The sequence below is a fragment of the Cnephaeus nilssonii genome, assembly GCF_951640355.1.
Source record: "Cnephaeus nilssonii genome assembly, chromosome: 5".
Lineage (NCBI taxonomy): Eukaryota > Metazoa > Chordata > Mammalia > Chiroptera > Vespertilionidae > Cnephaeus > Cnephaeus nilssonii.
In genome coordinates, this window is record NC_137076.1 from 54,888,974 (window position 1) to 54,899,266 (window position 10,293).

General features: G+C 39.6%; 1 protein-coding gene across 1 annotated transcript; it reads right to left on the reverse strand.

Moving 5' to 3' along the window:
• Positions 1 to 334: 334 nt before the first annotated feature.
• LOC307099050 (endogenous retrovirus group K member 6 Gag polyprotein-like) lies at positions 335 to 5,796 on the reverse strand (the record flags this gene model as incomplete). Its single annotated transcript, XM_079770259.1, has 2 exons — positions 335 to 438; positions 4,341 to 5,796. 2 exons carry the CDS (start codon positions 5,794 to 5,796, stop codon positions 335 to 337), a joined length of 1,560 nt encoding a protein of 519 aa, XP_079626385.1.
• Positions 5,797 to 10,293: the final 4,497 nt, after the last annotated feature.

Genomic DNA, 10,293 nt, shown 5'->3' on the forward strand with positions numbered 1-10,293 from the left:
AGTAATACAGTGCTTTTTATACATAAGACACTAAGCAGGGAATCACTCACAAGGAAAACATTCTTTGTTTCTCTAAAATCACTACTGGAGGGATAAGTTGAAGGACAGGTTTCTTGTTACAATAAATCTCACTAGTTGGATACATATTTCTTGGTAAGCCATGAAAGTAGCTCTTATCCTACTGATAGCAGTCATATAAACAAACCCTGGGAAAGCTCTGTAGGCAGGGGTTGCTCTCGTTATACTGATTAGTTGCCATCCAAACAGGCCTGGGAAATCTGTGGGGGTAGGTGCCAGCCTTGCTAGCCCCTACAGGTGCAAGGACCTTGTCAACTTACAGCCCGTTCCCCACAGATCCCCCTTCTCTGTCTTTTAAGAGAAGTTCATGTAGTTCTATTTGCAGGGACCGGATGCTGGATCCAATGGTTTGGAAGCAGACTGGAATTAAACAGAGAATAATGAGAGCAAGGATAACAATAATTGACAGAGACCAGATAAATGATTGTAATCTATGAAAAGACATAAGGCTTAGAATTTTATCAAAAATATTCTGTGCCACTTCGCTAGGAGGCAACAGAGTAGAACCTGCATCATTAATAGCTTGAATCTCTCCATGTAATCTACTGATATCTGTTTTTTAGGCTACTAATAATAAAAGTAAAATTTAAATATCAATAACAAAGCTCTAATATTAAAACAATACCAATGCAAAATTAAATTATATACATGTTATCATTTTTAGAACTTGAATGTTAAGAGCAAAACTATGGCTATTAAATAATAATAAAATAATAAGAGAGAAATCAAAACTATGGACATATTAATATTTTTAGCTACTAAATGAAAGAAAGTCTCTTTTGCTGCTGGTGTTCCTGTTGTATATTTACTTAGAGTCTTTTGTTTGCCTGCGTAAAACTTTGCAGAAGACTGGCAGCTAATAGATGCTAGCATGAGCAGGAACATGGTTGAAGAAGTAGCTTCAACTTCTTGCTTTTCCATAATCTGCTGCACTTCAGTTGTTAACTTCTTCAGATGACTCTATGTTGGCACCTCAGTCCCTTGCGTAGCTTTCAGTTTTTCTTCTTCCTCTGCTTTGCTGTACTTAGTCCTTTCGAGTGAAGGGACACAGGAGCTTGTCTGAGTCCATTGCGGTGACACACGTAACACTCTGGCACCCGAATTGGCTGCATTGCTCCTTCTGGAAAGATATAAAACACAACCTCTTCCCCTTTTTTGTTTTTTAGTAAATGATTGTAAGAGTATGAATGGTTCTTTCTACAATTGAGTGACATTCTTCTGCTAGATATGATTAGGTTTAAGTTCTTGGGGATTTAACCCTAAAGTTGGTATAAGAAGGTGGATAATATACTGAGAACATTGCTTCTAATAAAATATGGAAATTGTTATTGTTAAATAATATTTTAAAGACTGAAAATTGAATGAAAAATTCCTTTGAATTAGTGTGCCTTATAGTAGCTGTTTTAATAATTTTTGCTATACTTACTATATAAGTACTATTACTATATGTTGATGGGCTTCTTAGTGAAATCTGTTAAGGTATAAATAAGAGCTTGTATTTCTACTGAAATATAAGGGGTTTGAAGGACCTTTGTTTTTTGCTCTGTGTTTTCTGCTGTAGTTTGAAGGTTGAGCCTATAGGTGACTAGTTAGCTATATTATAAGTACTTTTATAGTAAAGCTGACTATTAATTTACTTTTAAATTTAATATTTTAATAACAATCTTAGTTTACCCTGTAAATATTAATGGAAAGGATTATTTGTATCCCTGAGAAAGTCCTGAGCATTCCTGGTGTTAGGCTGGATTTAGATATAGGGCAGCTGCTGTTAGCCATGTCTCTGTTATCTGGGTCCCGATCTGAGCTAGGCCAATTCTCTGTCTGTTACCTGGGTCCCAATCTGGGCTGGGCGTGGGAAGCACGAAGCAGCCATGGGGCAGGAGACCTCCCTCAGAAGGGGCTAGAGTTCAGGCCCCTGCAATGTTGGGGGGGTGAGGTTCTGTGCCCCACCTCTAGCTTAATGTAAGAGGCTACATAAAGTAAGGTAGTAAATGGTGGCTTCTGATCTGTTCCTAGATTTTACTTGTATTTAATTATTTAAACATTAGTTTCTTATGTAACTTAATTTATATGAGATCTTGATTATATTTTAAAAGGCTAATTTATAAAGTAACTTAAGTAGGTGTCTTTAATTAAAAAGTAAAGAAACTTATTTAGTAAAACTTATAGGTTTGATATTTTATTGGTCTGATCTAAAAGTATGGCTTTTGTCTTTTTAGAAATTCTACTGCTGTTGAAAAGTTTGGCTATATTTAAGCAATATATTGTTTTGCCCTTCTTATAGGCAAAAACCTTTGTAACATTTAATATATATGTATAAGTAAAAAATCTTAATTTTTATTTGATAAAGCTTTCCATGTGATTTCAAGTATCAATTGGTTTAATTAAAAAAATATATTTCTTTTAAGAGAGAACAGACTTTTGAACATATCGGGGCCCTTTGAGATGCTCAAAAGTCACTCTCAGTCTTGAAATAACTTGGAAAGATTAAACATATATATATGTATATATTTATATATATGCTTTAAAAATTATATACCTAAATTATCTTAAAGAATATCAATTATATTTAAACTGGATTATAGAATTAATCCTCTTTTAAAATCAGACCAATAACTAATATATTTGAATTCTTAATTATTACAGAAAACATTACATTTTATTTTCTCAAAAACATATTTTTATATATTAGGTAATATAATTACTATATTTATAATTTCTCCTAATTTAATCTGTACTTTGAACTTTTAGAGCTTGTAAATTAAATATTTTTAGTAGTTCTTAGATTGATGATACTTTTATATTTCTAAGAGAAATACAAGATATAATCAATTAATGGCTTTAATTCTGTCCTCTAGATTTTTCTTATGAGGTAAATTTATATTTTACTTTTTATTTGCTAGTAACTCTGCTGGGGGAAGGGCATCTACCCCTTCCTCTATTAACAAAGGGTGTAGTTAGTTATCTGGGCTACTTAGATCTTTATAATTAATATATTATTTATATTTTAATAATTTCTGAGATTCAAATCGAATTCTTATTATTTTAAAGCATTTATTTTGAATAAATTCTATGACAGAGATAAATTTACTTATATTCTTGAAGGCTTTAAAAGTCAACCTTTTAACACACTTTATTAGTATTTTAAAAACAGCTCTTTATTATGGAAATGCGAATCTTGTTGCTGGAATTAGCTTGAATTTCTTTTAAGAAGACTTTTTCGCCATTTCTCTTAGGAAAAATAACCAGTTCTGGGTTTTTAATTTTCTATAGCTTTTGCAGAGAGATTCCAGCTGAAGACAATCTAAATGTCTGAAATCAGACTATGCGCGCATTCTGTCTTACAGCTAAGTTCTCTCCCCACTAGCATAGAAATTCCAGATACATTTCTAAATTTTTAAGGCTTTTTTATGGCGAGAAAGGAAACTTTAAATTTGTATACTGGGAGAGTGGGCATCCATATTGGATCGTCACGTGTCTCTTCCTTCCCCCATATCCTGCTTACTTCAGGGGAAATATTAATAACGGATCTGGCCAAATTTCTGTTTATGCTTAAAAGAAAGACAGATCTCAAATTTTTTCTTTCTTTTATGCTTTCTGAAGTAATAACTTATACCTAATTTAGCCAAGATTCGCATTTCCCTTTAAGTTCTTTTATAATTCTTAAATGTAACTTTAAGTAATCTTATTGTAAGTAATCTTATTGCGGGAGAGCAGATAGCCCTGCCCTCTTCTGCCACTCCTGGTGTAATCCTTTTATAGTTAAACTGTTTCTACCTAGTAAAAGGCTAAACATCCCTTTAGGAGTAGGTCTATATACCCCTGTAGGGATGGCTTGTGGTCCCAATTCTGGAGTTAATACATATCGCTTTATGGGTCCAAGGTCCAACCCGGCACTTCCGGGGGTTGCTCAGAATAACTCCTGTATCTGTTTTTCTCCTGGGGCAGGCTGGATGCTGCACAGCCAGCTGGCCTTGAGGCGGCACAGGGGCAGGAGGGTAAACAGATAATGCCCCCATTATTTGTCGGGGCTGGGCTGGCCCCCTTCCGGAGTTTCCCGACTGCTGCTGAGACAAGAAATTTCCATGGGCATCTGCCCTAAATCTACACTCATTTGCCCAATGTTTTCCTTTTTTACATTTTGGGCATCGTCCAGGTTGTTTAAGACCTCTGCCATTTTTTTTTATTAACTCCTTTATTGGAGGGACACTGCTTTGCCATGTGTCCTGCTCCTCCACAAGTGAAACACTTGTATGTCTGACCTCTCCCTGTGCTGAACTGTTGCTGAAGAACTCCCTCAATGGTGGTTCCCTTTAATGCGGCCGCGATGGCAACTCCTTGTATATACGAGGGACCAATATCTGCACAAATGCGGATATAATCTGAGAGATCCCCCTTTCTTTGATAGGGCCGCAATGCAGCTTGACAGGCACCGTTAGCATTTTCATACGCCAACTGCTTGACTATTAACATGCCAGCCTCTCCATCCACCACTACTCGGCCAACAGCCTGTAACAGCCGAGAGACAAAATCCTGATACTTTTCATCTGGCCCTTGAATAATCTTTGAGAGCTCCTCTGTTTTTTGACCAGAGGTGGGAAGCTTTTTCCAGGCTCTGATCCCAGCCCCATTAATTTGTCCATAAGCTTCCAGGGGGTATTGAATTTGATTATGGGTATCAGCATAGTCTCCTTCTCCTACTAGCATTTCATAAGAAATATTAATCTGGGCAGCTCGATTACGAGCAGCTTGCTCCTTAGCCTTTTCATTATATTCTGATTTCCACAAGAGATAATCTCCTCCTGATAAACAGGCCTTGGCAATAGCTCTCCAATCATTAGGTGGGAGAGCCTCTGAGGCTATAGTTTCCAAGATGGTTAAAGTATAAGGAGAAGTGGGCCCATACTGAGCACAGGCTGTTTTTAACTCCTTCAGGGTTTTAAAAGGAAGTGGGTCATAAGTACGCTCACGCTGTCCCGAGTTAGGGTTCACCCGTTCCATAACGGGGAAGGCGTGAATGCCTAAGTCCTCACCAGCCTTTCGTGCCTCCTGCAAAGCCATCTGGAGAGGGGAGAGTGGAACTGGCGCTGCACAGGGCAGCGGAGAGCGGCGGGGACTGCCCCCGCGGCTTCTCTTTTTCTTGCCAAGACGCTTTAATCCTTCTAAAAATTGTTCTAATATATCTTCCATATCACTACCCTCTTCAGTTCCAGCAGAAAAATAATCTTCCTCCTCTTTTGCCTGAACAACACCTGTATCATCATCATGACAAAGAGCAGTAGCTTCCTCAAAATCCTCCTCATTTTGAGGATTTAATTTGTCTTTAAAATTTACATTACTCTTTTTTAATATGCTGTCTTTTTCAGACCCCTTTTTTGTGCCAGTACACTGCTTCTCCTTTTTTCCTGGCTTAAGAGATGGTTGATTATGATCATACCTGGGATCTAAACAGTCCCGTATTGAACTCCATAAAGAAAATGCATCAATCGGGGTCTTATTTGGCCCAAAGGCTTTATAATGATTGCGCATTTGTTCTCCAACTTTCTGCCACGTTTGTAAGTTAACGGTTCCTTCCTCAGGAAACCAAGGGCAGACTTCTTGAATGAATTTTAAAAAATTTTCTACTTGCTTGTCAGTAACTTTAGTTCCTTTACTGTTGAGCATAGACTTTAACATTTGCCCATAAAGGGCATTGTCTCTAGATTCTAACTGCCCCATTTTACTCCCGATTCTCAAAAAGATGCTCCTCCCTTACCTTTACGAGTGCACTCTTTTTTCCGGAGGAGTTCCTCACCTTCTGTGTCCCAAGTCCTCAGTGACCTGTTCAGGCGCCAATTGTCAGGTCCAGCCTGACGATTGAACCGGGCTGAGGTAGGGAGGTGGGAATTAAGAAATAGAAAGAATAAGAGAAATAAAAGCAAGAGAAACAACAGCGGGGTCAGGAGGTCCAGAACTCTCGAGAAGCTCTGGCAACTTTTATTAGTAATACAGTGCTTTTTATACATAAGACACTAAGCAGGGAATCACTCACAAGGAAAACATTCTTTGTTTCTCTAAAATCACTACTGGAGGGATAAGTTGAAGGACAGGTTTCTTGTTACAATAAATCTCACTAGTTGGATACATATTTCTTGGTAAGCCATGAAAGTAGCTCTTATCCTACTGATAGCAGTCATATAAACAAACCCTGGGAAAGCTCTGTAGGCAGGGGTTGCTCTCGTTATACTGATTAGTTGCCATCCAAACAGGCCTGGGAAATCTGTGGGGGTAGGTGCCAGCCTTGCTAGCCCCTACAGGTGCAAGGACCTTGTCAACTTACAGCCCGTTCCCCACAGAAGTACATATAGCAGCCAAAATCACTGGAATGGAATTGGCCTCTTGAATACATATTTATTCATATATATCCAAAGTAAGTTAGATTTCATTTGTCCCTTAGATCTTTGAATCTTTGATGCAGGTAAACACAACTGGGGCTAGGGATCTTTTGCATATTAATCAGAGAAATCTTAAAATATTTGATAAGAACAATATATTTCTGTTCATTGCACATTTGTTTTTTTATTGTGCTTTGTATTTTGAGAAATTTAGTCTAGATGCTCTTGAGTCATTTATACTTAGATTATTAAAATACGTTTTATTAAATTAATTTGCCATTCAAAAGCCTTAAAAGTATTTTTTCTCTTTAAGCTCTTTATTAAAAATTCAAATAAAGCAAACTGTGATTTTTAAAGTATAAATAAGACTTGGAAACCTGACTCGGTGAATTTAGAATAAAATCTCAACTTTGGTTCATGTTAAGCCTAAATCCCCTCCTGCTTGAGCCCTCCAGTGGCTTCAGAAATGTAATTGCTACTTTTCATCATGGAACCTTTCCAGCTCCCAAAACTCCTTCTTAGGGGGCTCCAGTGTGGCTCTTGGGTTACCACACTCTTCTTCCACAAAATTACCAGTTCTGCCATCAATGTGGCTGGAGAAAGGAAGTTATACACGTGTGAGTCTCTGTCTGTGAGGAAATGCCAACAGATAATGGATGGCATCCCTCGCTATGTGCACCCTTATTCCTCATTCTTACTTATCACAGATTCTGTTTATATGACCCACCCTCCCTTCCATTTCTCTTTCTCCCTTAGCTTTCCTGACCTTTTCTCCTTTTTTCTAACATACTGACTTTTATAGGACTTAAGAAAGCTAATGACGGCATGTGGGTTTGGGGCTGTAGTTCTACAGAATGGTTTAGGTATGGTTGAAGAGGAGTGTCACAAAATTGACTGGAATAGAGTGTCCCCTCAGCAATGAGTGGCAGGGCAAAGCATTGAGGCCTCTAGAGTCAGCCCCAAAGGCAGGTAAATAGTTGTCCTGGCCCTTCCCTAAGACGAAAACGCTCCTGCAGTGGTCCTTTCACCAGGTGTTGGATAGGTGTTCCATCATTTCTCTGAATACCTAATTCTACAAAATGCAGCCAAAATTTCATCTTGAATCTCTCTGTCTGAGATTGACTATGAATTCTCTGAAAATACTGAGAGCATATCAAAAGCATCTCAGTTCAAACCACCCTTAGCATTCATCTAGACAACCACAGAGCCTCTGCGTGCACTGTGGGCCCACAACCACTCCTTGCTCCTTCTGTTCTTCATTCTACACAGCATTTGGGGTATATTTTTCAGAAGGCAAGTTTTATGTCATTGCTCACTTCTCCCTCATAAAACTTATCAAGCCTTTGACTTGTTCTTGGAATAGAGACCAAAGTCCAGCCCATGTTGCATCACTCCTCACTCTCCACACCCTCCAGCTGCCCTTCTCTTTATTCCTCAGCCCTCCATGCTCCCTCCCATTGTGGGGTCACTACACTTGCAGCACCTCCTTTGAGTACAATATACCCCCCAACTCCCACCCTCACTGCCTCACCTCTGCTCCACTCCTTCTTACACTGTTAACTCCTACTCATTCCTCAGCTCTCAACTGAGGCATTATTTCCTAAGAGGAATTTTAGTTTCACTGTTAAATGGTCTTATTGTACAAATTCTATTACTTCAAAGTTCTTATGTTAGTACTAGAGGCCCTGTGCACAAAATTTGTGCACGGCAGGGGGGTGGACGAGTGGGGTGGAGCTCCCCTTAGCCCAGCCTGCACCCTTTCCAATCTGGGACCCCTTGGGGGATGTCTGACTGCTGGTTTAGGCCCGATCCTGGGGAGCGGTCCTAAAGCATCAGTCGGACATCCCTCTCACAATCCTGGAACTCTGGCTCCTAATCGCTCACCTGCCTGCCTGCTTGGTCGCCCCTAACTGCCTCCCCCCCGCCCCCCCCCCCCCCCCCCGCCGGCCTGATCACCCCTCATTGCCTCTGTGTGCTGACCTGATTGCCCCTAACTGCCACCCCTGCCAGCCAGGTAGCCCCTAACTGCCCCCTCCCTGCCAGCTGGTCACTCCTAACTGCCCCCCTCTGCTGACCTGTTCGCCCCTAACTGCCCCCCTGCCAGCCTAATCACCCCCAACTGCCCCCCCACCAGTCTGGTCACCCCCAACTGCACCCCCCCACTGGCCTGGTTGCCCCTAACTGTCCCCCCCCGCCCCCAGCCAGCCTGGTCGCCCCCAACTGAACCCCCCTGCTCTCCTGGTCGCCCCATGCAGCCTGCTATTGAGTCGTCTGGTCGTCCTTCACTAACCCCCCTGCCGGCCTGGTTGCCCCATGCAGCCTCCTTGTTCAGTCATTTGCTCGTCCCTTACTAACCCCCCTGCTAGCCTGGTCGTAGGCAGCCATCTTGTGAGGGCATGAGGGTCAATTTTCATATTGCCTCTTTATTATATAGGATTAGTTACACATTCTTGTGACTTTTATCACCATTACATCATCAGCACAGGGCCTAACACATAAGACTCACTCAGTCATTGTTTATTAAATGAATAAGTGAACCATGTATTACAACATGGCCTCATTTTGCCACCAGCTATTGTTATCCATATACTGAACTAGATATGGGAGTACCATTTCTGTAGACTTTGAAGTTTAACTTACGTCTTGATAATGGTCTTTAAATAACAAACCCCAATGTTTTCCCTCTTTCTTCACTGAGGTATTGTTAACATGATGTCAAGAAATTAAAAATTGTTGCTCTGTGAAAGGACATATGCAAAGAGGATGACATGCAAATAACGTGTATTTATTTAGGAGAAAATAAATACAAGCAACATATCTGACAAAGGATACAATCTAGAAACAAACAACCCAGTTAGAAAATGGCAAAATACATGAGCAAACATTTCAATGAAAAGAATGTACAGATACAATTACCAGGAAAGAGCTCTGTATATTACTTCATAAAATCATATTTATCTCAATAAAAATTAAATTATATTGAGAAATTTTTTAACATTTTACTTATTTAATCAACAGATGAATTCTATACATAATACATTGGTAGGCACTGGAGACCCAGTAAATGCAAGATAGGACACATCTGTAGCTGTTTTCAAGCATATATTTCTCATGCAAGGATGGAGAGGGAACCAGCTTTCAGAGCTGATTTCATGCCTGGGCTTAAAGATTGGTGGGGCTACTGCTGCCCAGCACTCTCTGTGGCAGGTCATACATCCTTTGGATTCAAATGTAGGCAAAAATAGTCCTAGGTGTTATGTTGGGGACAGGCCAGGAATTCCATCATCAAAGGAAATACTAGGTGGAAGAACAAACCAATTAGAGTTGAGAATACTGATAGTGGGTTGGATTTCTATGGATTTATGTAGCAGATGAAATAAATAGGGAGGGGTGGGTGGAGAAGGTGTTGATTACATGCAAGACTTGATGATAAGGTATCTGTATATTGATTTCGAGGCAAAGTCCCATCTGCCGCAGATGTGTGTATGTCTGCATATGTGTGTGCACATGGAGGTGTGTGTGTGAATTTATAATATACATAATAGTAATCTCTATCTATTTGAGACTTGCTGTCTTAAAATTTTCAAAAAGTGGTTATAGTTCAGAATTCCCTCCCCTCAATTAAAAGCAGGATGGTAGGGCTTAATTTTACTACTAATTCTAATAAGGCATCACCCAAATTATCATGAGCACTCATTAAGTTTACCCCAAACTTTTAAATATATGTGATAATACTTCTCCTAGATTACATTCTGGTATAATGTTTAAGGAAATTCTGAGATTGTACCAGATAGTAAAACAGCAATGAAATAGCCACACTTAATTACTGAAAAATGATTAT